General features: G+C 47.1%; 1 protein-coding gene across 1 annotated transcript; it reads right to left on the reverse strand.

Annotated features, from left to right (window-relative positions):
* PSMD13 (proteasome 26S subunit, non-ATPase 13) lies at positions 1-27,371 on the reverse strand. The gene is made up of 13 exons (XM_063944674.1): positions 27,154-27,371; positions 24,451-24,529; positions 24,269-24,303; positions 17,204-17,259; positions 17,068-17,111; positions 16,129-16,215; positions 9,757-9,928; positions 9,229-9,308; positions 8,272-8,397; positions 2,036-2,098; positions 1,787-1,867; positions 1,137-1,253; positions 1-331 (listed from the first exon to the last, which is right to left on the reverse strand). Exons 1-13 carry the CDS (start codon positions 27,252-27,254, stop codon positions 236-238), a joined length of 1,137 nt encoding a protein of 378 aa, XP_063800744.1. The 5' UTR covers positions 27,255-27,371; the 3' UTR covers positions 1-235.
* Positions 27,372-27,933: the final 562 nt, after the last annotated feature.

Raw genomic sequence — 27,933 nt, forward strand, 5'->3', positions numbered from 1 at the left:
TTATGAAAGAAGTTTACAGAAAGTGGTTTATTTGCCATCTTTGGGCAGACATAAACCCTAGAGCGACACAAAGAGGCGGCATCCTCTCTATAAAGCCAGAAAACATGGCAAATGCCTCAAACATCGGAAGGAGAAATCGCTCCACAATAGTCCTGGAATAACCTGTACATCACGCTGACCAGTACAGACTGTACTTGTGGCAGAGTGGGGACTGGTGCAATCTCTTGTTTTGACTCTATGTCAAGATGTCATGGGCTTGGTGTTCTACCAGTATCTCCATGCTCTTCACATCCGTGCACCAGAACTCTAAACGGTCTTTCATGCCCTTGATCTAGAAACAAACATGAAAAAATTAAGAAGATTTACAAAATTGAAACACAAGATGTCAACCCAACGAAACCTTCCTGAGGTTTCAATAAACTGTGACAATAAAGGCACATAATGGGGACAGATATTTGTAGCATATAACAAGACTAAAAAGACTGGAGAAAATTGTCCAGAGCTTGAGAGAGCTTTCTTTATGCATTTTTTTTTTTTTTTAAATAAATGTCATTTTACTATAATATTTATTAATGGCTGTGTATTATGGAGCTGAAAGGTATACATGAAAACCCTGAAGTGTTTATGCTTTACTAAAACGGTTACTCATACTCCCTTTCAGGACTCTGCAGGAAGCTGCATTGCTAATATGGAGAAGCTTCTCTATCTGAGCAGGCAGAGCGGATGTCACAGGCCTGCCGATTTCATCTGCTGATCTGTACTTTTCAGATAGGTTGTAATCATACACAGGATCAGTTATATCAGCAGCTTAAGTGGCTGAATACTTTTTGATCAGTATCATATCCTATAAGCCCTAAAGACATGGCTCATAACTCCTGATATTGAATAGGGGTGATACTCTAATACAGAGGTTCCCAAACACGGTCCTCAAAGCACCCCAACGGTCCAGGTTTTAGGTTTATCCATGCTTGGCCACAGGTGACTTAATTAGCACCCCAGTCTATTGGATGTAACCCAGTCTATTTGATACACCGAAAGCCTGGACCGTTGGGGTGCCTTGAGGACCGCGTTTGGGAACCTCTGCTCTAATAAACAACATTTAACAATGCAAGGATTAGTGAAAGCTGATCATATACCTGCTGCAAATCAAGAACCCGGGGCTGAACCCATGTGATGTGTACTTTCTTATCTACTTCATCAATGCTGCCCCTCAGTAAACCCACAGACAGGGACTTCATAACAAGAAGTTCCACCTGTGAGAGAAAAACACAATACACAGACAAGTACATCGCAGATTAATACATAACATAGATGATTAATACATAGCAAAGTGGACAGAGGAGTTTTGTTCATACATGCTCAGTATATGGCGATGACTGCAGTTGATGCTGTTTTCTACTGTGAATAGTCTAATGCTCTGACAGGTTACAGGCTGATCTAACTCTTTAAAACATAACAGCGCACATCAGCTATGTAACTATTTTCTCCCCACCCACTTTAATGCCGGCTTAGATACAGCCATTAAGGAGAAAGCATTAGAATAGAAGATCACACAGCTGGATGGTGACTATAGATAAATGATTAGTATGGAATACACTTTCAGAGCATACCCTGCTGCATGAAAAGTCTTGTGTCAATAAATTATATAAAACTATGACAAAAGCAGCTACATAAAATTAGCAGGAAAAACAAGAATGATTTAAGCATCAAAACACATGGAGCTAATTAAGTGAACAAGGAGGAAGAAGAAAAAAAAATCCCACATCTCTGCAAGCATCGTACTCACATCATTAACGTTGACCTGTGCACTCTTTGCGATCTCTTCGAATGTCAGTTGACGATGGTTTGCTGGCCGTGTAAACGTCATCTATAGAGCAAAAAAACAGCAGTTTTCTGATAGACAAGCACTAACAGACCCATTTATACTTTCACTGTTTCTGGAAGGGGAACTGAACTTATTCCAGTCTAGGTGTCAACAGGATACAAGAGTTTGGTACACTTGTCATGTATATAAGCAACATTAACAAAGCCTCACCTCCATTAAACAAAGTAGCTGAATCTTCTTTAGTAAAAGGGATTCATTGGCAGCAAGATCCGGCTGTAGGAAAAAAAAAAATTCTTTAGGATTTTGATACCTACCGGTAAATCTTTTTCTCCTAGTCCGTAGAGGATGCTGGGGACGACATCAAGACCATGGGGTATAGACGGGATCCGCAGGAGACATGGGCACTCCACAGACACTTCATTGGGTGCGAACTGGTTCCTCCCTCTATGCCCCTCCTCCAGACATCAGTTGTAGGAACTGTGCCCAGGGAGACTGACATTTCGAGGAAAAGAATTACTTAACTCAGTGGTTCCCAAACTTTTTTGAATCACGGCACCCTAGAGTATCAGAATTTTTTTCACGGCACCCCTAAGCCAATAGTTTCTTATTGAAAATTTTAGAAAGAAATATTAAATTAAGTAAATTGTCTTTATATGTCATCCTTAGGGTAACTTATGTGGTGAGGGACAAGATTTGCTTCTGATTGTCAATATATTTTATGATTGGCAGCTATTAACACTGGTTTGGCTTTTTACATTGACCATGCAGAATTTGAATTGGTTCTGGACCACCAACCCGAGGCACCCCTGCAAGTGTCCTGAGGCACCCCAGGGTGCCACGGCGCACAGTTTGGGAACCACTGACTTAACTAGTGGTGAGATATCTACCAACTCACACCCTCAACCATGCCGCACACATGGCATTCAACATAACACGCCAACAGGCATGAACCAATTACAGCAACATGCTGAAAACCAAGATAACACAACTTGTGTAACTCTTAAAACTAAACCGCAGGTAAAGTACGCAATGGGACGGGCGCCCAGCATCCTCTATGGACTAGGAGAAAAGGATTTACCGGTAGGTATCAAAATACTATTTTCTCATACGTCCTAGAGGATGCTGGGGACGACATCAAGACCACGGGGTCTATACCAAAGCTCCAGTAACGGGCAGGAGAGTTCGGATGACCCTGCAGCACCGATTGACCAAACTTTAGGTCCTCATCTGCCAAGGTGTCAAACTTGCAGAACTTAGCAAATGTGTTTGACCCTGACCAAGTAGCTGCGCAAGTAGCTGCTCGGCAAAGTTGTAATGCAGAGACCCCCCGGGCAGCCGCCCAGGATGAGCCCACCTTCCTAGTGGAGTGGGCCTTTACAGACGTTGGTAACGGCAATCCAGCCGTAGTATGAGCTTGCTGAATCGTATTTCTGATCCAACGTGCAATAGTCTGCTTGGAAGCAGGACAGCCAATCTTGTTGTGAGCATACAGGACAAACAGAGCCTCTGTTTTCCGTATACGAGCCGTTCTAGCAACATAGATTTTCAAAGCTCTAACCACATCTAGAGATTTTGAATCAGTGAATGTGTCAGTAACTACTGGCACTACAATAGGTTGGTTTATGTGGAAAGATGAAACCACCTGCGGAAGAAAATGTTGTCGAGTCCTCAACTCTGCCCTATCTTCATGGAAGATCAGGTAAGGGCTCTTGTGAGACAAGGCCCCCAATTCAGGCACCCGCCTTGCGGATGCCAAAGCATCACCACTTTCCAAGTGAGAAACTTCAACTTTATCTTTTGTAGAGGCTCAAACCAATCCGATTGAAGGAACTGCAATACCACGTTAAGGTCCCATGGCGCCACTGGGGGCACGAATGGAGGCTGGATGTGCAGAACCCCTTTCACGAAGGTCTGAACCTCTGGAAGAGAGGCCAATTGTTTTTGGAAAAACACTGACAAGGCCGAAATCTGGACCTTGATTGATCCCAATCGGAAGCCCGCCTCCACACCATCCTGCAAATAATGGAGAAAACGTCCTAAGTGAAACTCTTCCGTAGGAGCTTTCTTGGATTCACACCAAGACACATATTTTCTCCAAATACGGTGGTAATGTTTCGACGTTATTCCCTTTCTGGCCTGAATAACGGTGGGGATGACCTCCTTGGGAATACCCTTCCTGGCTAGGATACGGCGCTCAATAGCCATACCATCAAACGTAGCCGCGGTAAGTCTTGGTACACGCACGGCCCCTGCTGCAGCAGGTCCTCTCGAGGAGGAAGAGGCCGAGGAACTTCTATGAGCAACTGCTGAAGATCTGGGTACCAAGCCCTCCTTGGCCAGGCTGGGGCAATGAAGATTGCTCGAACCCTTGTTTTTCTTATGATCCTGAGTACTTTTGGGATCAGCGGAAGTGGAGGGAAGACATACACTGACGGAAAAACCCACTGGGTCACCAGTGCATCCACTGCTACTGCTTGAGGGTCTCTCGACCTGGAACAGTATCTCTGAAGCTTCTTTGTTGAGACGAGACGCCATCATGTCTATTTGAGGAACTCCCCAAAGACTTGTCACCTCTGCGAAGACTTCTTGGTGGAGGCCCCACTCTCCTGGATGGAGATCGTGTCTGCTGAGGAAGTCTGCTTCCCAGTTGTCTACTCCCGGAATGAATATTGCCGACAGCTTGTAGATGTTTTTCTGCCCAGCTGAGGATTTTTGTCGCCTCTGCCATTGCAGCTCTGCTTTTCGTTCCGCCCTGCCTGTTTATGTATGCGACTGCTGTTACATTGTCCGCCTGGATCTGCACGGGACGGTCTTGAAGAAGATGTACCGCTTGTTGAAGGCCGTTGTAAATGGCTCTTAGGTCCAGTATGGTTTATGTGAAGGCAGGCTTCCTGATGTGACCAACGTCCCTGGAAGTTTTCTCCCTGAGAGACTGCTCCCCAGCCTCGGAGACTTGCATCCGTGGTTACCAGGACCCAGTCCTGAATCCCGAACCTGCGTCCCTCTAGCAGGTGAGAGCTGTGCAACCACCACAGGAGTGAAATCCTGTTTTTTTACGACAGGATTATCTTTCTGTGCATGTGTAGGTGTGACCCCGACCACTTGTCCAACAGGTCCTACTGGAATACTCTGGCATGGAACCTGCCAAACTGTATGGCTTCGTAGGCCGCCACCATCTTCCCCAACAACCGAATGCACTGATGGAGACACACTTGATGGTTTCAATATCTGTTTTACCATTTTCTGGATTTCCAGAGCCTTTTCCAGCAGAAGAAAAACTCTCTGAACTTCTGTGCCCAGAATCATCCCGAGGAAAGACAACCTTGTCGTCGGTTCCAACTGTGACTTTGGGTAATTTATGATCCAACCGTGTTGTTGGGAGTACTGACAGAGAGAGTGATATGTTTTGTAACACTGCTCCTTGGATCTCGCCTTTATCAGGAGGTCGTCCAGATAAGGAATTATATTGACTCCTTTCTGACGGAGGACCATCATCTCCGCCATCACCTTGGTGAATACCCTTGGCGCCGTGGAGAGACCGAAAGGTAACGTCTGGAATTGGTAATGGCAATCCTGAACCGCAAATCTCAGATAAGCCAGGTGAAGAGGATAAATGGGAACATGCAGGTAAACATCCTTTATGTCCACCGACACCAAGTAGTCCCCCTCCTCCAGACTGGCAATCACCGCCCGAAGTGATTCCATCTTGAACCATTTCAGGTAGCAATTCAGATCTTTTAGATTTAGGATCGATCTGACCGAGCCGTCCGGCTTCGGAACAACAAAGAGGCTTGAATAAAAACCCCGCCCTTGTTGTGACAACGGTACCAGGACTATGACCTGGTCTTGACATAATTTTTGGATTGCCGCTGTTACCGCTTCTCTTTCTGGCGGAGAAACTGGCAAGGTCGATTTGAAAAATCGGCATAGAGGAACGTCTTGAAACTCCAGTTTGTATCCCTGGGAAACTATTTGCAACACCCATGGATCCAGGCCAGACAGAATCCAATCCTGGCTGAAGAGTTTGAGATGTGCCCCCACCCGAGCGGCCTCCCGCAAGGGAGCTCCAGCGTCATGCTGGGGATTTGGCAGAATTAGGGGTAGACTTCTGCTCTTGGGAACCTGGAGCCGCTGCGGGCTTCTTTCCCCTTCCCCTACCTGCAAAGAAGGGGGAACCTCTCGTCTTTTTGTATTTATTGGGCGGAAAGGACTGCATTTGCCGGTGATAGGTCTTTTTTGCCGGTGCAGGCGCAGAGGGCAAAAATGTCGACTTACCTGCGGTAGCCGCCGAAACTAACGCATCCAGGCCATCACCAAATAAGGCCTCACCTTTATATGTGAGAGCCTCCATGTTTCTTTTGGAATCTGCATCCGCGTTCCACTGGCGAATCCACAACGCCCGCCTAGCCGATACTGCCATGGTAGCGGCTTGTGAACTCAAGAGTCCAATATCCTTCATTGCTTCCAGCATGTAGGTGGCAGCGTCCTTGATATTCCCTAACTTAAGGAGTATCTCATCTTTATCAATCGTGTCAATTTCTGATGACACGCTTTCTGACCATTTTTCAATAGCGCGACTCACTCATGCGCAGGCAACAGTGGGCCTGAGCAGTGTACCGTTGGTAACATATATGGATTTCAATGTCGTTTCCATTTTGCGGTCTGCCGGCTCTTTAAGAGAAGCCGTGCCAGGAGCAGGGAGAATTACCTTCTTTGTCAACCTGGAAAGTGCACTGTCTAACACAGGGGGTGACTCGCATTTTTTCCTGTCCTCAGCCGGGAAAGGGTAAGTTATGTGAATCCTTTTGGGAATACGAAATTTTTTATCAGGATTCACCCACATCCCTTCAAACAGAGCATTTAGTTCGTGTGAAGGAGGGAACGTGACTTTGGATTTCTTTTCCTTACATAAATAAGCCTTCTCCTGAGGTACAGGAGTGGTTTCTGTAACCTCCAACATGTCCCTTATAGCCACAATCATATATTGTATACTTTTTGCCAATTTATGATCTCTCTCTCTGGATTCACTATCGTTGACACAAGAATCAGAATCTGTGTCGGTATCAGTGTTTACAACATTTGCAAATGGTCTCTTATGTGACCCAGAGGGGCCGCCCGCATAAGGAATAACAGCATCCTGAAAAATCACATCTTCCACAGATTTTCTCCAGCATGCAGCCTTAGAGTCAGACTTATCTAATAAACGGTTAATCAGATGCATACTGTCACGTATCTCTTTCACCCATGCAGGCTCTTGGTGTGCCGGTAGCGCCACCACATTACAACTCTGTGTCCCTAAAATGGCTTCCTCCGGGGAGGAACTCCCTGCCTCAGACATGCCTCACACGTGTACAGCACACTCACAGACACACTGGGACTTATTTTGGGGACAGACCCACAGTAAAATCTGTCAGAGGGACACAGGATAGGAGCAGCCAGTTCACAATCCCAGCGCCAGTATTGCCTGTGAACACAGTATGTCCACAGCCCAACAGCGCTTTTAAATAGTAATATACACTATCAAATGCACCACAATCGCTTTGTGCCCTCTCTTAATAGCACCCTGTACTTGTCAGAAGTGGAGGAGAGGACCAGCGTGTTCTCTGCAGCCTGAGGAGAGAGAGAAAATGGTGCTGAGCAGTGTGCTGGCAGCCTGAGAAAGAAGCTCCGCCCCCGCGACGGCTCGTCCTTACACTCAGTATACCACATAATATTTATACTGGCGGGGGTAGGGCTGTGCCAGCTGCATCTTATGTCGCCTTTTAGCCAGTTTGAGGTATTTTTCTTGCTGCCCAGGGCGGCGCCCCCCCCCCCCCCTGCAGTGCCTGTGTGTGTGGGCAGCAATGGAGCGCTGCGCTCCCGCCAGCCGCGCCGCACCTCAGTCGTCACTTACTTGATTGAAGATCATTCTTCTCATACTCACCTGTCTTCTGACTTCTGGCTCTGCGAGGGGGGTGACGGCATGCTGTGGGAGTGAGCATCTAGACACGGCTAGCGTTCAGTATCCTTCAGGAGCTAATGGTGTCCTGTCAGCCAGAAGCAGAGCCATGAAACTCTTTAGGAAGTTGGTTCTGCTTCTGCCCCCTCAGTCCCACGAAGTAGGGAGTCTGATGCCAGCAGATCTCCCTGAAAATAAAAAACCTAACATAAGTCTTTTCAGAGAAACTCAGTAGAGCTCCTCAGAGTGCATCCAGTCAGCCTGGGCACATTTCTAAAACGGAGATTTGGAGGAGGGGCATAGAGGGAGGAGCCAGTTCGCACCCAATGAAAAGTCAATGAAGAGTGCCCATGTCTCCTGCGGTTCCCGTCTATACCCCATGGTCTTGATGTCGTCCCCAGCATCCTCTAGGACGTATGAGAAAAAAGGAATATGGTAAGGTAAGGAAAAGCGCAGTGTAAAAGGACGGTTGTTGCAACAAGAGACAATACTTAATTCTGTCCAATACCTGTTGTCCCCATGCTGTTTTCAAGGCTCGAAAGGTCTCTACATTACCACTGTTGAAGGCATAGAGGGTGTCTATCAGCCATTGTCGTTCAGAGCTACGCAGCGACTCCAGGACTGGATGCATCAGCTGAAGAAAGAGACATCAAAGTGTCATTGCAGGAACTACTTTGTGATACTCATAAAATCACTAGGTTTTCTGGCTAAACGTGCATCTGTATAGTGAGTTTGATGCAGTGCGAGTACTACACCAGTAAGTGTGGTGCATCTACAGTGAATTTGTTTTGCACATGGCCAGAACATTGGGCATACACATATGAACCATGCATAATTGTGTGACTGCCATGTCTGCCTGCTTGTTGCTAGATAGCAGAACTGGGGTGTTCTAATGTAAATCGCATACAGTAAGGTCGTATTTGCTGTATTGCAAACAGATACAGACTAGTACAAAGACACAATTTCCCCTCAAAAAGCTTATTTGTGGGTGGTCAGGGGCAGGTGCAAATACACTAGTGGTTACTGAATACGGTTGACAGCACTGGTGGAACTGCTTGCGACAGAATGTTTGAGAATGCCCTGCTGAGATAGATTGGTGTCCTGCTTTATGATTTTGCATGCATATACAAGCTACATTATTGTCTGTACATGACATAACTGTATTAGAGATTTCGTTAACTTTAATTAATGCATTTTAGTGAATGCATTTGTTACACAAAGTCTGAGGTGAGTCTGGCGTAAACCTGACACATATCCTATATAAGAAAGTTGCCAATTTGTATAAGTTCGCAATCGTGGCTTTTTTAGTGAACACATTTTGTGCTTGCTATTTGGGGTGGAATTGAGTATGCCACACCCCCAGTGTGTTTAGGATTACACAGCAACAAAAAAACGGAACACTTTATGTGAAAGCGGACGTACAATCGAATTATGTTAACCTAATGCCACAACTAGAGTAACTCACCAGCTCTCCAAAGTTGTAAACTCCATCCCCTAATAGACCAGCCAACCCAAGAGTGAATGCTCTGTCCTGCTGCTCTGATACTATAGTAGGAAAATGAGAAAACATCATCAGGTTTTTAAGTAGGCCTATTATGGAAAACAATGCAGGCGATAACATCCTGTGTAACCTACTACATAGGAAACCAACCATCCGATTGTGCGATATTCATTATTCTTAGTGGTTTTTTGTCTTGTGTAGTATAACTAATACATTCCATTTAGAACACACATTATTCGCTTGTTGCAAATTATTAATCAGGTCACTATAAATAGACATAACATTACAAGAGGACTATTTTGTTTCTGGGAACGGTCTCAACTTGTAACTGTCTTTGATAAAACTACTTGTCAGAAGAAAATAGGGGTGTGTGTGCATGCGCATGTGAGAGAGAGAGAGAGAGTGTGTGAGTGAGAGAGAGAGAGAGAAAGAGAGAGAGAGAGTGTGTGTGAGTGTGCGCGCGCGTGTAAGTAACCAGGTCTGGGAACTTACCTGGTAGGTCTTTGTGGTCTGTGCAACCCAGAAATCGCAGAGCATCTTTGTAATAGGAAGCGTGATTGCCGATTGTCTGATAATATTTGCTAGAAAGGTCATAGAAACGACTGTGCACAGAAGTCACACCAGGCAGTGCTCCGAGCATCTCATCCACACCTTCAATTGTTTCCTGTGGATAGTAAACAAACATTCAGTGTTCTACAGCAGAGTAGGAACTATGACACCCCAGCTGTTGGTTAGCCCGCTATTCTTAGCATAGGGAAACCACCAGGCACTTACCTGTGTGTGATTCTTGTCAAGCTCCGCGATCCTTATGATTAGCTGGGCGTATACAATAGGTATTAAGCCCGTGTTTGTAGAGGAGAGTTGGCTCGAGGTTATTCAGAGTATTAGGGAACTCAGAGGATATATGGCATATGCAGCACAAAAGTGATCATATACATACAGAAAAGTTAAGTTTTAAACATAGCGCCAGGCAGCATTGCAATCTTTTTGGCACTGAAAATGCAACAATTTGCAAGTGTATGTATCGCAACATTAAACGATCACAACAGTTAAAGCTGGTAAAAAAAAAATTTTAAATATAGCACAAATTTCTTTTTAGCTCAGGACCACCTCCTGATGAATTTTATAGGAAAAAGAGGCGAGTATAGTTACCAGTCCAGTATTAACACAAATTGCGTCTAAACTATTTAGCCACTTGCCTGGCATGGTCGCATTACGGATGGTGTAATGGTTAGCATTACTGCCTCACAGCACTGAGGTCATGGGTTCAATTCCCACCATGGCCCTAACTGTGTGGAGTTTGTATATTCTCCCCGTACTTGCGTGGGTTTCCTCCGGGTACTCCGGTTTCCTCCCACAATCGAAAAATTAGCCCTAGGGTGAATGTGTGTGCGTGTACATGTGATAGGGAATATAGATTGTAAGCTCCACTGGGGCAGGGACTGATGTGAATGGCCAATTCTCTGTAAAGCGCTGCGGAATATGTGTGCGCTATATAAATAACTGGTAATAAATAATAAATTAGATGCGACCACACCAGCAAGTGATTTATCTGACCTGGTCATCAGATAAACAGTGTTAGCAGCAGCTGGGAAGAGAAACTTCCCTCTGCTGCTGCTGTCAGTGGGACCGGAAGGTCCCTCTGCCTCCCTGCACCCTCCCCTCAGTGCTGCTGATCGGTCAGCATGGCAGGAAGCCCCCACCCAGCAGCTGCAGACAATGGCAGCCACTGGGAAAGTGTAAAACAAACTCCCCCCTCAAGGCACCCCCAGATCCCTGTGTACTTGGCAGCTGTCTTGGGGGCAAAAGGTAACGTCACAATGGTCGCGATGTTACTTATCTTCCAGACCGATGTTTTTATTTTTTAAATTTTTTTTTTTTTTTTGATAACTAAAATCAAGTTCTTCACCTAATTCACTCATAAAAAAACCTGACAATTTCGGAGCATTTATTTGTGGGAAAAAATTGTCAGTTTGAATGGTTAATGGATGTAACTATACTCCAGAGACATTATCTAATAGGTGCCCAACCTGTAAACCACTTTGCTATTGGAGTTGTGGCCAAAGGAGTTCCCCTTCTTCAAATTTAGGGGACTACCCACCTACTGAAGCCTTTCGGCAAAGCAAAAAAAAATGACTTTTTGTTTACTTGCTGTAAAATATCCCTCTCTCTGATTCCATCTGGGGGACGCTGTGTGTGAACTGATGGGTTAGATTAGAGTGTGTGGGAAGGGAGCTTTGGCACAGAACTTATAAAAACAAAGCCCCCTCCCCTCTAACCCCCCCCCCCTCTCCCTCTAACCGCCCCCCTCTAGACTACACGATCGTCATGAAAAACTAACAAAGGCGGTCTGCAAGAAAGCGCCGCCAACTCTGAAACAAGCCTGGCTGATGCAATGGCCAAAAGAAAAACACCTTCAGAGTAAGAAAACGTAATTCAACAGTTTCCAGTGGCTCAAACAGAGGTCTCTGAAGGGCCCGAAGAACCAAATTTAAATCCCAGGGTGGAACCGGAGGAACAAACGGAGGTTGAATCCTGATGACACCCTGAATGAATGTCTGGACCTCTGGAATGAGAGCCAATCATTTCTGAAAAAGTATCGACAATGTCGAAATCTGACCCTTAAGGGAAGACAAACGAAGCCCTTAGGTAAGACCATCCTGAAGGAAGGACAACAGACGAGGTAAACGAAAGAGGTGTGGCGACAACCCACATCTTTCACACCAAGCAATGTAGATACGCCATACCCTGTGATAAATACGAGAGGTGACTGGCTTCCTAGCCTGAAGCACAGTCTGGACAACAGGTCGAGATAACCCTTTTCCCCTTAAAATGTTGGATTCAAGAACCATGCCGTCAAAGCCAGACGATTTAAATTGTGGTGGCGACAAGGACCTTGTAGAAGTAGATTGGGCCGCAGAGGTAGAGGGAACGGGTCTTTGGTTGGCATGCTGAGGAGAAGAGAGTACTCAGGACGACGAGGCCAGTCTGGTGCTATAAGAATGACGGGTGTGGTTCGTCAAATTGACAGTATCTAGGTCGACAATGTTTAGGTCGACCACTATAGGTCGACAGTCACTAGGTCGACATGGATGGAAGGTCGACAGGGTTTCTAGGTCGACATGTGCTAGGTCGACAGGTCTAAAGGTCGACATGAGGTTTTTGTGTTTTTTTGGTGTCGTTTTCTTCGTAGAGTGACCGGGATCCCAAATTAGTGCACCGCGTTCGCTCGCCATGCTTCGGGCATGGTGCCTTCGCTCCGCTACCGATTCGCTCGGCACACTTTACCGTTCCAATCGTAGTCCACGTGGATCGTTAAGTATGAAAAAATTCAAAAAAAGAAAAAAAATGTGAAAAACTCATGTCGACCTTTAGACCTGTCGACCTAGCACGTCGACCTAGAAACCCTGTCGACCTTCCATCCATGTCGACCTAGTGACTGTTGACCTATAGTGGTCGACCTAAACATTGTCGACCTAGATACTGTCGATCTTCAGACCGGATCCCAAGAATGACCGGGAGACCATCTCTCCGAATGCGTGGAAGCAGACGTGGTAGCAAGGGGAATGGTGGGAACACATAGCCCAGGTGAAAATGCCATGGCGCCGTTAAGGCATCGATCAGCGTTGCTTGAGGATCCTGAGCCGTACCAAGGTAGCTTTCGGTTGAGACGAGACGCCATGAGGTCGATATCGGATGTTCCCCACAGTAAATTGAAAATCCACTCATGGTGTGACAGAAGCTGGATAGTGCGGTCGATATGAAGCAATAAAAGCTCCCTGTATCTTGCTTTTATCAGGAGATCGTCCAGGTAAGGGACAACATTGGCCCCCTGGACCCGGAACTGGAACATCATCCCTGCCATTACCTTTTTGAACACCCTCGGAGCTGTGGACAGACCGAAGGGTAGCAACTGGAACTTATTGTGATCGTTCAGCAGGGCAAACCTCAGATAAGCCTGATGAGTTGGCCAAATCGGAATATAGAGATAGGTGTCCTTGATATCCAGGGAGACCATGAATTCCTGTTCTTCCAGGCCTGCAATTACTGCTCGCAAGGATTCCATTTTGAACTTGAAAACCTTTAGGTAAGGGTTCAAGGACTTTAGGTTCAAAATGGGCCTTACCAAAACGTCCGGCTTCGGTACCACAAACAGGTTGGAGTAATAACCCTTTCCTCGATGTTGTATTGGTACTGGAACGACGACGTGGGACTGGACCAACTTTCAGATGGCCTGTTGCGACGTAACTTGCGTATCCTCCAAATCTGGTAAGTTTGATTTGAAAAATTGTTGGGGAGGAGCACTGTCGAACTCCAGCTTGCAGCCCTGAGAAATGAGGTCCCTGACCCAGGTATCCTGGCAGGAACTCTCCCAGACGCGGCTGAAGTGACGCATCGAGCACCCACCTCGAGATCCCCTCAGGGTGGGTGGGCGCTGTCATGCTGAGGACTTAATGGAAGCAGAACTGGTGTTCTGTTCCTGAGAACCGGTGTTTGTAGGTCTTCTTGTCTAACCTCTGGTGCCTCTAGCCGCATTGGAAGCACCTCTGGCCCTAGATCGAAATCTGTTAGACCGAAAGGACTAAACAGACGGCCCCAGATAGGAAAGCCTTGCCGGCAGGGCCACAGAGGGGAAAAACGTGGATTTCCTCGCAGTAACCTTAGAAATCCACGTATCCAACTCAACCCCGAAGAGCCATTCCCCAGAAAAAGAGGAGAGATTCCACACTGCGCTTGGACTCTGTGTCCGCTATGGCATGGCAGAGGTCCTAGCATTAATATTGCCCATCACCTTGAGCAGGTCACACATGATGCGTGCAGTGTCCTGAATGTGCTTCAGGAGAGTCACCATAGTGACCAGAGGCATATCCCCGGAGAGGCCCTCCTGAATTTGAGAAGCCCACGTGTGAATGGCATGGGTCATCCATCAACCTGCTATGACCGGCCCTTGCGATACACCTGCTGCTGTATAGATAGACTTTAGTGTAGTCTCTATTTTTCTGTCCCCAGGGTCCTTTATGGTAAAGGAGCTCGGGCAGGCAGCACCGCCTTTTTAGACAGTCAAGAGACTGATACGTCAACCCCCCCTGGGGGTTCTTCCCAGAATTTCCTACCTTCAGAAGCAAATGGGAAAGTGTGCAAAAATCTTTTTGTATTTTTTGTCTGGATTTCATCTAAGGCTGTAAAATCAGGGAAATTGACATTAGGCTTGTTCTGTGTAAAGAAAAACGACTGCTGCGACGCAGCATCCTCTAGAGGGAGTTTTAACACGTCCCGTATAGCCAGAATGAGGGGTTCAATACCCTGAGCAGAAATGGAATCCCCACTAACGGGATCCAAGTCCTCCCCATCCTCCTGTATATCTTCATCTGAATCAAAGAGTACAGCAGGTAAACCACGCTTTTGTGGTCCTGAGTTAGAGAGGGGGGGGGGGGGGGGGCTGTTTAACATCTGCCCTGGCGGCTAGGTCTGCAACAGCCTGCTGTAGTAGCCGAGTCTTCTGAGCATTAGCAGCGAGTTGTGATAACATATCAGACATCATAGTTTTAATGGCACCTAGCCAGCAAGGCTCTTGACCCTCTCTCCCAGCCCCCTCACTGAGTTGTGAAGATTGGCTGCATTGTCCCCATGATACAGAATCAGATGACAAGGGAGAAAATCTGGTGTGGCATACACTGCATAGTTTGTGTTTACCCATGTTCACAGTAAAGCACAATTACATACACACAGACAAGTAATAAACTTATCAAGCCTGCCCTTACTGTATGTGAGAGGGAGATAAAGAGAGACCAGCACACCCCATCTACACAGCCCCAGTGAGGCTGTAAGCTGTTAGATCACAGTGAAACACCTATAATTACTGTCCTTTATAGGAAACAGATTGTGTACAATAGCGGCTCTCCCCCTTTGCTACTCCCTGTACCAGTTTCCCATGTTATCCGAGTGTCAGGAGGAGCTGTGTGTGCCTGCTGCTGCAAGCAGAGGAAGGCGCCAAAATACCGCTGGTCCCGCTCTGACGTAGCTCCACCCCCTCCCCCCCCCAATGGCGCCGGAACTACAGTGTTTTTTATACTGGCAATGTCTCCCAAATACCTTAAAAACATCACAAGTGCTAGTTTAAGCCACCGCTAGCCAGTGTACACAGGGGGCTATAGCGGGTCCCCCCCCAGGAGGGTCCTGTATGCCTCCCCTGCGTGTCAGCCGCACTTTGAACCGGGTGACCCCCTTCCTAGCTGGGCCCCCGGTTTGTACTCACCACTGTCGTCATCTTCAGGCTATTGTTAGTGGTGTGCGGCGCGCTGCGATTGCGACTGCTAAGGCGCAGTGCCCCGCTGTACAAACAACCTCTCAGGACGGTGGTCCTGCAGTGGGGAAGCGGCTGTGACACCTTGCAAGGCCGGTGGCCCCCCCCCACGGTGCAGGTATGCTGTTGCCCAGACAGCATACCGAAAATAACAAAGTTAACAAAGCTAATCCACCCCGCAGAGCCAGACATGCGGGGTGGATCAGCCCTGTGCTCGGCGTCCCCCCACATGTCTGTGAAACTGATCGTAGATGTGCTAAATTTAGCACATCTACAATCAGGTCTGAATTAGACCCTAAGTCACATGTTCCTAAGCATGGATATCTTTAAAACCTGGAACGTTGTGGTGCTTTGAGGACCACGCTTGGGTACCGCTCATCGAAGACATTTAATTTTGAAAATATGACCTAATGAGCCTCATAATATAAAGAAAACTGATGCAAAATCTTTTAGCTGACTTTTTTTAACCAGATTAATAAATTGCACTTTAAAGTCTATCATCCAAGGTTACCTTATTTACTCTGTACAAGAGGAAATATATTGAAGTGTCACTCACACACCTTAGTGGCTTGCAAGTCTCCTATGTTCAGTTTCAGAGCTCCAATGGCAGTTCTGCAGAGTATCACAGCCTCATCGCTGCTTTTGACCTATAAACATTACATAAAACATTGCAAACAGTTACGGTCATATTTCTAAAATAACCAAAGATCAATGCATCTAATCTTGATAACTGCAGTCATACCCATTAGGGTTAAAATGAGTGCATTAACCGTGGGTAATTTACATTATGGAGGTTTACATAACGCTCTTAACACCGAATACATACATAAGAAACGTATTTCACATTTCACAAAATAAACAGAATCCAACACACAGCCAGCAGCTCTTGCTCTGGATCACACATTTTATTGTTACACTGATTCTGTAAAACTAAAGGCCCATATACACAGGCCGATATGGGAGAAATGTGTACTGAGCGAACCGCTCGGCACACATCTCTCCCGCCGCTCAGCACAGCGCGATCTGTGCTCAGCGTGCGGGGGGATACGGGGGGGCCGCTCATTTCACCCAGCAGGTGAAGTGAGCGACCCGCTAGATTGGCTTGCATGCAGGCCAATCTAGCAGCAGCGATAACGATGCGCGGGGCTGCGCATCGCTATCGCTGTAGGGGGTACACACGGAGCGATAATGCTCAAATTCTAAGCAATCTAGTCAGATTGCTTAGAATATCGCTCCGCTCCTTTAATGTGACAACTTTAAGAGATAATTTGATCCTAATATTTAAGTGCTTCTCCTACTCATTGCGCTCTACCCTACTGTCAGGGGAACCATTAATTATGGATGCAACCTTATCACTTTACATAAATACATAGGTTAAACTAGTCATACGGCTGATAACGTGGTTAGTTTTCATTAAAAAGAAATGAAGGGATGATTTGGGAATCTTGCCTTCAATAAAAGGCAAGACGACATTACATAAGTCTATGAGAACAGCTCACCTTCTCTCGTGTCTTCTCTAGAAAGCTAAGCGCCACTGTGGGATCTAGAAAGACAAATAACAGCTCATGTGTGATAATGTGCTGACAAAGGACTGGCTCAATAGAGGTATCTCACTGAGAAGTAGTGTATCCTTACCAGTCATCTGTCTGACTACGTGGAGGATTATTTCAACCAAAGATAATGGATTAATTCTGAAACAAAAAAAAAAACAAAAAATACACATTGGGAAGAAAAAAGCAAAACTATAACCAAAAGGAAACAAATTTACACTTATTTATGTAGCACCAGCATATTCTGTTCCATTTTACAATTAACAAAACAGTAAAAAAAAAAAAATAATAATAATAAGATTTTACTTACCGGTAAATCTATTTCTCGTAGTCCGTAGAGGATGCTGGGACTCCGTAAGGACCATGGGGAATAGACGGGCTCCGCAGGAGATAGGGCACTTTAAGAAAGCTTTGGACTCTGGGTGTGCACTGGCTCCTCCCTCTATGCCCCTCCTCCAGACCTCAGTTAGGGAAACTGTGCCCAGAGGAGATGGACAGTACGAGGGAGGATTTTTGTAAATCTAAGGGCGAGATCCATACCAGCCACACCAATCACACCGTATAACTTGTGATAAACTACCCAGTTAACAGTATGAACAACAACATAGCTACGGTTCAACCGATAAACTATAACATAACCCTTATGTAAGGAATAACTATATACAAGTCTTGCAGAAGAAGTCCGCACTTGGGACGGGCACCCAGCATCCTCTACGGACTATGAGAAATAGATTTACCGGTAAGTAAAATCTTATTTTCTCTAACGTCCTTGAGGATGCTGGGACTCCGTAAGGACCATGGGGAATATACCAAAGCTCCCAAACGGGCGGGAGAGTGCGGATGACTCTGCAGCACCGATTGAGCAAACAGGAGGTCCTCCTCAGCCAGGGTATCAAACTTATAGAACTTTGCAAAGGTGTTTGTCCCCGACCAAGTAGCTGCTCGGCACAACTGTAATGCCGAGATCCCTCGTGCAGCCGCCCAAGAAGAGCCCACTTTCCTAGTGGAATGGGCCTTAACCGATTTCGGTAACGGCAATCCTGCCGTAGAATGCGCCTGCTGAATCGTGTTACAGATCCAGCGAGCAATAGTCTGCTTTGAAGCAGGAGCGCCAACCTTGTTGGCCGCATACAGAACTAACAGAGCTTCAGTCTTCCTGATTCTAGCCGTTCTGGTCACATAAATCTTCAAAGCCCTGACCACATCCAGGGACTCGGAATCCTCCAAGTCCCGTGTAGCCACAGGCACGACAATAGGTTGGTTCATATGAAAAGATGAGACCACCTTTGGCAGAAATTGAGGACGAGTCTTCAACTCTGCCCTATCCACGTGAAAAACAAAGTATGGGCTTTTATGTGATAAAACCGCCAATTCTGAAACACGTCTAGCCGAAGCTAATGCCAACAACATGACCACTTTCCACGTGAGGTATTTCAACTCCACAGTTTTGAGTGGTTCAAACCAAGGTGACTTGAGGAAACGTAACACCACGTTAAGATCCCAAAGGCGCCACCGGAGGCACAAAGGGAGGCTGAACATGCAGCACCCCCTTCACAAAAGTCTGTACTTCAGGAAGAGAGGCTAATTCTCTTTGAAAGAAAATGTATAAGGCCGAAATTTGGACCTTTATGGACCCTAATTTTAGGCCCAAAGTCACTCCTGTTTGAAGGAAGTGAAGCAGACGGCCCAAATGGAACTCCTCCGTAGGAGCAGCTCTGGCCTCACACCAAGAAACATATTTCCGCCATATACGGTGATAATATTTTAACGTCACGTCTTTCCTAGCCTTGATCAGGGTAGGAATGACTTCCTCCGGAATTCCTTTTTCCGCTAGGATCCGGCGTTCAACCGCCATGCCGTCAAACGCAGCCGCGGTAAGTCTTGGAACAGACAGGGCCCCTGCCGCAGCAGGTCCTGCCTTAGAGGAAGAGGCCATGGATCTTCTGTGAGCAACTCTTGCAGCTCCGGATATCAAGTCCTCCGTGGCCAATCTGGAACAATGAGGATTGTTCTGACCCTGCTCATTCTTATTATTCTCAACACTTTGGGTATGAGAGGAAGAGGAGGAAACACATAGACCGATCTGAACACCAAAGGTGTCACCAGAGCGTCTACCGCTACCGCCCGAGGGTCCCTTGACCTGGCGCAATACCCCTTTAGCTTTTTGTTGAGACGGGATGCCATCATGTCGATTTGAGGCAGTCCCCATCGATCCGTGATCTGTGCGAAGACTTCTTGATGAAGTCCCCACTCTCCCGGATACAGGTCGTGCCTGCTGAGGAAGTCCGCCTCCCAGTTGTCCACCCCCGGGATGAACACTGCTGATAGTGCGCTTACACGGCCTTCCGCCCAGCGTAGAATCCTGGTCGCTTCTGCCATGGCCACTCTGCTCCTTGTTCCGCCTTGCCGGTTTATATGAGCCACTGCCGTGACGTTGTCCGACTGAATCAGAACCGGTTTTCTCCGAAGCAATTCCTCCGCTTGACACAGGGCGTTGTATATGGCCCTCAACTCCAGGACGTTGACGTGGAGACAAGTCTCTAGGTTTGACCAGAGACCTTGAAATTTCTTCCCAGTGTTACTGCTCCCCAGCCTCGGAGGCTTGCGTCCGTGGTCACCAGGACCCAGTCCTGAATGCCGAACCTGCGACCCTCTAGCAGGTGAGCACTGTTCAGCCACCACAGGAGAGATACCCTGGTCCTGGGAGACAGGGTGATTCTTTGATGCATTCGTAAATGGGACCCGGACCACTTGTCCAAGAGGTCCCATTGAAAGGTCCTCGCATGGAACCTGCCGAAAGGGATGGCCTCGTATGAAGCCACCATCTTCCCCTTTTTTGGTTTTAAGAGGTTCCTGACCATGGCTATGAGCTCCTGAACCTTTTCGATCGGAAGAAAAACCTTTTCTGGTCTGTGTCTAGAATCAGGCCCAAAAAGGTCAGACGCGTTGTAGGGACTAGCTGGGACTTCGGTATATTGAGAATCCAGCCGTGTATCTGCAACGTCTTCCTGGACAGAGACACACTGTCCAGCAACTTCTCCCGAGATCTCGCCTTTATGAGGAGATCGTCCAAGTATGGGATAATTGTGACCCCCTGCCTGCGCAGGAACACCATCATTTCCGCCATTACCTTGGTGAAAATCCTCGGGGCCGTGGAAAGCCCAAACGGCAACGTCTGAAATTGGTAGTGACAGTCCTGCACTGCAAATCTCAGGAACGCCTGATGAGGGGGGAATATCGGAACATGAAGGTATGCATCCTTAATGTCCAGGGACACCATCCAATCCCCCCCCTCCAGGCTGGCGATGACCGCTCTGAGTGATTCCATCTTGAACCTCTTCAAGTAAAGGTTCAGAGATTTTAGGTTTAAAATGGGTCTGACCGAACCGTCCGGTTTCGGAACCACAAACAGGGTCGAGTAATATCCCTCTCCTTGCTGGAGATGAGGAACTGTGACAATCACTTGTTGAATTTACAATTTTTGGATTGCCGCCAACACTAGCTCCCTCTCTGACGGGGAAGCCGGCAGAGCTGATTTGAAAAACCGGTGAGGAGGCAAGTCTTCGAATTCCAGCCTGTATCCCTGAGAAACAATCTAATGCCCAGGGATCCACCTGCGAGTGAACCCAGACGTGGCTGAAAAACCGAAGACGAGCCCCCACTAGATCTGCCTCCCCCCGGGAAGCCCCAGCGTCATGCGGTGTACTTTGCAGAGGCAGGGGAGGACTTTTGCCCTTGGGAACTAGCTGTGTGCAGCTTCTTTCCCCTACCTATCCCTCTGGCAACAAAGGACGATCCCCGTACCTTTTTGTTTTTATTGGAACGAAAGGACTGCATTTGATAATGAGGTGCCTTTTTTGTATGCTGCGGGGGACATAAGGTAAGAAATTCGACTTACCAGCCGTAGCCGTAGAGACAAGGTCCGAGAGGCCGTCTCCAAACAACTCCTCCCCTTTGTAAGGCAAAGACTCCATTGAATCGGCATCTCCCGTCCACTGTCAGGTCCACAAAAGCCGCCTAGCAGAAATAGACATAGCATTTATTCTGGAGTTTAATAAACAAATGTCTCTCTGAGCATCTCTCATATACAAGGCAGCATCTCTGATATGCTCTATGGTCATTTGAATAGCATCCCTATCTAAGGTGTCAATATCCGTAGATAAGGAATCTGCCCATGCCACAACCGCACTACAAACCCAGGCCGACGCCATAGCCGGTCTAGCAATAGTACCTGAATGAGTGTAAATGTGCTTCAAGGTAATTTCCTGCCTGCGGTCAGCAGGTTCCTTGAGGGAAGCCGTATCCTGAGAAGGCAGTGCCACCTTTTTGGACATGCGTGTCAGCGCCTTGTCTACTTTAGGCGAAGATTCCCAGCGTATCCTATCACTTTGTGGAAAAGGATACGCCATAAGAATCCTTTTGGGAACTTGTGGTCTCCTATCCGGAGATTCCCAAGCCTTTTCGCACAATTCACTTAGTTCAAATGAGGATGGAAAGGTGACTTCAGGCTTTTTCCCTTTATACATGTGTACCCTCGTGACAGGGACCGGGGGTTCTTCAGTAATATGCAAAACCTCTTTAATGGCAATAATCATGTACCGAATACCTTTTGCCACCTTCGGCTGTAATTTTGCATCTTCATAGTCGACACTAGAGTCAGTATCTGTGTCATCGATCTGGGATATGGTGCGCTTCTGAGACCCCGAAGGGCCTGGCGCCACAGGGACAGGCATGGACTGGCTACCTGACTGATCCCTAGCTTCTGCCTTGTCTAACCTTTTATGCAATAGATTGACATTTGCATTCAAGACATTCAGCATATCCACCCATTCCGGTGTCGGCGTTGCCGACGGCGACATGACATTCAAGCACTCCCCCTGCGCATTAAGCGAGCCTTCCTCGTCAAACATGTCTACACATGCGTACCGACACATTTCACACACACAGGGAACCCCTTTCCTGAAGACAGTATCCCTGTCAAGGCCCTTTGGAGAGAGAGAGAGAGTATGCCAGCACACACCCCAGCGCAATGATCCTGGAGACCAACACAAAATGTTTTTCCCCAGCAGCGCTGTAGAATATGTTATCCGCCAATTATGTGCCCCCCCCCCCCTCTCTTTTAAACACCCCTTCACCGTGTGTAAGCAGGGGAGAGTCCGGGGAGCTTCCTCTCAGCGGTGCTGTGGAGAGAAATGGCGCTGGTGAGTGCTGAGGGAGAAGCCCCGCCCCCTCGGCGGCGGGCTTCTGTCCCGCTCAAACTTACAAAAATATGGCGGGGGCTCTTTTATATACATGTACAGTGCCCACCTGTACATGTATATTGTGTTTTGCCATAAGAGGTGTTTATATTGCTGCCCAGGGCGCCCCCCCCCCCCCTGCGCCCTTACAGTGTGTGTGAGGTGTATGGGAGCAATGACGCACAGCTGCAGTGCTGTGCGTTACCTCCGTGAAGCTGAAGGCTTCTGCCGCCTGACGACCTCCGTCTTCTGTTCTTCTAGCTCTGTGAGGTGAACGGCGGCGCGGCTGCAGGGGTGGACGCCCAGTAAGAACCTGCGTTCACCCTCTCTGGAGCCAATGGTGTCCAGTAGCCGAGGAAGCAGAGCCTATCTTAGACAAGAAGGTCTGCTCCACTCTCCTCAGTCCCTCGATGCAGGGAGCCTGTTGCCAGCAGTGCTCCCTGTGCAAAAGTAGAAAAAGTAGAGAAAAAATCCAAACAAAAATGCTTTTAGGCAGAGAACTCAGGAGAGCTCTCTGCAGTGCACCCATCCTGCTCTGGGCACAGTGTAAAACTGAGGTCTGGAGGAGGGGCATAGAGGGAGGAGCCAGTGCACACCCAGAGTCCAAAGCTTTCTTAAAGTGCCCTATCTCCTGCAAAGCCCGTCTATTCCCCATGGTCCTTACGGAGTCCCAGCATCCTCAAGGATGTTAGAGAAATAAAGGAGATTGGGTAAGAACAGACGGAGAAGGTAGTAAGAGGGCCCTGCTCACAAGCACACAATCTGTAGAAGTTAAAATGGGTTGGGTAAGAACAGTCAACATTTCGTACACAAGAACGGAGATCTGGCCCACTTACGGGTCAGACCTTCCATCTTCCAGCAAGTATGTCTCTTCCATATTGAACCCTAATCCTTACCCCTAACCTCACCCCACCTAACCCTAATGTCCACATTCCGATAATGTCACTGTTATTGTTAACCTCTGACTACTTCACAGTAAAATACAATTTTATGTTCCACCATTGTACATTGCTTGGATAATACTCTGGCACAGTTGGGGGTTGGATATCAAGCTGTAGATTAAACAGCATTAGCTGGGCTTATTTCCATGCAGTAACTGTAGTGACAACATTTCCCAGCTAGGCATAACTAGTTTTGGGAAAACTACTACTATGTTCTGCCTTGTAAGCAATAATACAGACCAGCAGCCATTTGCAGCTGTAACCCTTCTGAATATACGGACACTATTTTACATCAAAATGTCTTCACAAGTTCTATGAAAATTCTCTCTTTTGGGTGTATTAGTAAACAAAATGAATTATCTTCAAGTCTGTGGAAAAACTAACACATTTTCACATTGGTTCTTATTTCTGCAAGCAGAACTAAATAAAATAAAGACCTGATAGAGAATTTGGGATTAACTTAAGGTGCATACACACTAAGTGCCCCCCCCCCCCCCCCCCCCCCCTGCCCAGCAATGTCAGCGGCTTTCCACAGCAGGACGCTATGGAAAGCCGCTCACCCCGCTGTTCATCTACTGGTAATACCAGTAGATGAACGGCGGCCGCCAGCGATGAGGCGGGAGCGCGCATCAGCGCTCATCGCTTGAGCATACACACTGGGCGGCTTCCTTTGAGCTGAAAGCAGCTCAACACACCAAAAGTGGGCTGCTTTCAGCTCAAAATCACCCAGTGTGTATGGGCCTTTAGAATAGATTCAGCTTTCAAGTGTCACAGATAAAAGATGACGCAAGAAAACCAAACATACAATATCATCAGGATCTTAGTGGATGAAAAATAAATCAGTAATCACCAGTTAACCCCACGAGTATAGAGAAGCACATCCTGTATATTGAAATGACCTCAAGTAGCTGGATAATTGGTATAGTGAGTTATTACTGTGAATGCTGTGTAGGGTTACAAGGAACATGTTACCTGTGCTCAAAATCACTGATGAAGTTCTCATAAAGCTGAGGAAAGAAGAGAAATACAGGGAGTATATTACTGTGGTGTACCAATAGGAATAAATGTTTCTGATGAGAAAACAGAAGATAATATGACAGCATGACTATAGTCTGTAGTCCTAGTCCACACTGATGTAATGAGGAGACACTCACCTTGATGAGTCCATCTCCTTTTGCGCACTCAGGATCCTCTACAAAATCCAGAAGCTGCAGGGTCAACTGATGCCAGAGCCTGAAATTACACACCAACATATGCAGCTGTCACACACCATACAGCCAGAATTACACATCTATACATATCTGGTTGTGATCCATATCTGCCAAGTAAACCCTCTACACCAGTACTTTGTTTATTAAATGTTATACATTTGTTTGGTAATTAAGACAAGGGGGAAGGTCAACTGTTTTTGGGCGCGTGTAAACAATGGGCACCCAATAGATGATGTTTAATAGTTCTGCAGTTCTGCCACAGTCACCCAAATGCGCCCAGATATGCCCAAATGCACCCAGTGTAGGCATGTGAAGCACCTAAACATATGCAAAGTATTGGGAGTACTGCCAAAATGTTAAGTAATACCACAAGCTCCTACATTGTTAGATGATTCGCATACGTAAGATTAAAAAAAACCTGTTTTTTTTTACAACTATGGCCCTCATTCCGAGTTGATCGCTCGCTGCCGTTTTTCGCAGCACAGCAATCAGGTTACTCCTGCGCATGCACCGCATTACGCACGCGCGTCGTACGGATACAAACAGCATCGTTGCTGTGCAATGCTTCTAGCGACGAATCCATTTGCACAGCCGATCGCAAGGAGATTGACAGGAAGAGGGCGCTTGTGGGTGTCAACTGACCATTTTCTGGGAGTAGAAGGGAAAACGCAGGGGTGTCCAGGCGTTTGCAGGGCAGGTATCTGACGTCAATTCCGGGCCCGGACAGGCTGAAATGATCGCAAGGGCTGAGTAAGTTCAGACCTACTCTGAAACTGCAGAAAACTTTTTCGTAACGCCCGGCTGCACAAGCGTTCGCACACTTGCAAAGCGAAAAATACACTCCCCCGTGGGCGGTGACTATGCGTTTGCACGGCTGCAAAAAGTAGCTAGCGATCAACTCGGAATGAGGGCCTATATACAAAGAGCATGGGACTGGAGCAAGTATCCATGTGAAGGATAATTGCAGCAAAAAGGCTTAGGGACCGATTCAGACCTGATCGCTGTTGTGCGAAATCGTACAGCGTCCAATTATTGAATGACTGCGTATGTATATGCACTGTAATGCACAGGCGCAACACCAAATAGTGACAGCATGGTGCAAAAATTTCGCTCGCTAGGTGTATGCAAGGTGATTGACAGGAAGGAGACGTTTGCGGGTGGTAACTGGACGTTTTCTGTGAGCGTCAGAAAAAACACAGGCGTTCACAAGCGGTTTCTGGGAGGGTGTGTGACGTCAGCTCCAGCCTGTTTGTAGGAGTAAGTCTTGGGCTACATACAGACTGGAAAAATGTTCGATGCTGAGTAGGCTGTGAACTGATTTGCAGCTGTCCAGGTAAGTTTTCGCACGGGGCGGGTTTTCACTCTCTATGGGCGGCGACTATCTGATTGCAGCCCTCAGCAAATTTGCAGAGGAGCAATCAGGTCTGAATTAGGACCTTAGTTAGATAAAACTATTCAGAGGCTTGCTAAAGCACAATCACATATAATTAATAATCTATAATAAGTACAAATTGACAATAATATGTGGAATACAGTGCCTTTAACGGTTCTGGGGGCTTGTGTAATAGCCTGCGAGATGTAGGATGCGTGCAGGAATTCCGGCAGATATACCCATATTTCTAAAGCAGGTTGTATTTCCCTTGTAAATTAATGTTTTTTTTTATATATAGGGGCATACTCGCTGGAATTCCCGCACAGCCTGCATCTCGCAGACTATTACATAAAGGAGAATGTCTGATGCATGATCCAGAGATTTTGGCCATATAACAAAAGATGTACCTATAAAAAATTATTCGCTTCTCTGCAAATATAACCACCCGTGATGTATTTGCGGTAAATTGGACTGGCCCCATAGTATTGCTGTGTCAATATGATGTGCTTAGGGTATATCGGCACAGTCGCCAACAGTTATTTTCTTTATACATTTTTGCGGTTCAGCTGGTACATCCACACTGGTTACAGGCAGCAGCAGACATGGATGCACTACAACCTCCATCATGCTGTTACTGAATAGAACTGTGAACTTCTTATATATTGTTAATATTTATTCTTAATAAATATTAACTTTTATGGGGGCGATCCTATAAAGGCGATGTACCTTGTACCTCTGGGATGGTGTGTGAAAGCCAGCAATGTCACCATATATTGCCCATACATTTTACCTTGTTCTACCCGTAAAGATGTGCAGGGTAATGTTAGGCTACGGTACATACAGGAGACCACGTGCGCAATGCATGACATGCCTGGCGCTAGAACATGCAATCTTACAATGTATGTAGCTGAACTGACCCCTCCAAGTGGGAGCATCTAACATGTAATACAGGCGACGGGTTTATTGTGCGATGGCTAATATAGTCGGGGGGGGCGCCTTTCCAGAGGGACAAGTCTTCAAAACATAGGATGGACCCTGGCACCTATGTGCTGCCAGCATGATTACTGTGGGTCTGTGTGGTAGCTGTGTGATGGGCATCACTGTCCTGGGGAGGTAAATGAATGGGTATTGTGCCTGCATGCTTTGTCATACTGAGTGTATGAGTGGCTTCCTCCCCTGAGAACACCATACCATGTGTGTAATGTGTTACTGTGTGTTGTGTGTTATGCCACAGCCTACAGGTGTGTGTGTGATGGTTATTGTGATGCTCTCACTTCTTGTTATGGAGCTCCTCCAGCCGGTGCCACACTGCCGCGGTCTCGGGCGTCGAGCTCTGGCTCTGCTGCAGTTGGAGGAAGCCGGTCACATCCCTCATGTCTGGAGAGGAATAAGGACGAATAATCTGCTGCTACCGGAAAACGTGAGAGAAACACCGGGTCACCGCTACCGGAAGTGTCAGCAACAACCTGCACACTCACTTCCGGTAACAAGCCGCACCGACTGCCGTAAAGCGCCGGCGCTGGACTACAGCTCCCAGAATACGGCGCGCGGTCGTCAGCCTGTACCTGCGGCAGCCGTTGCTAGGCAACACCATGGCGGCCTCCAGTCCTGCAGGAGCCACCTCTAGAATGGGAGATGACCTGCTGTGACTGTGGAGAATACAATACAATGTGTGTGCATAACTCAGGAGTAGAAACAAATTCTATATGCATGGACGTCCCCATTAAATGATTAGTTACATGAGGGTGTAATTTTATTTCTTTAGCTGTCATTGTTATTTACAAGTTAGTGAAAAGCTCAGGATAACATAATCTTGCCTAGCAAGAGGTACTACAAGCCCCAGCTCTGCATGACGATAGGTGCAGACTGCAGAGCAGCTTTTCCCTCAACTTGTACAATGCAGCATCTTGTGTCATTGTAAGACAGGTTGGGTCCATGGTGATGCGATTCCACGCAAATCACAGTCATCAGGCCCACAGACCAGCCACTTCCCTCGGAAGGGGGCAGAATGTGGGAGGCTGGCCCACTCTCTTGGTAGTTCAGGACAGCCCCCC

The sequence above is a fragment of the Pseudophryne corroboree genome, chromosome 11, assembly GCF_028390025.1.
Source record: "Pseudophryne corroboree isolate aPseCor3 chromosome 11, aPseCor3.hap2, whole genome shotgun sequence".
NCBI classification, from domain to species: Eukaryota; Metazoa; Chordata; class Amphibia; order Anura; family Myobatrachidae; genus Pseudophryne; species Pseudophryne corroboree.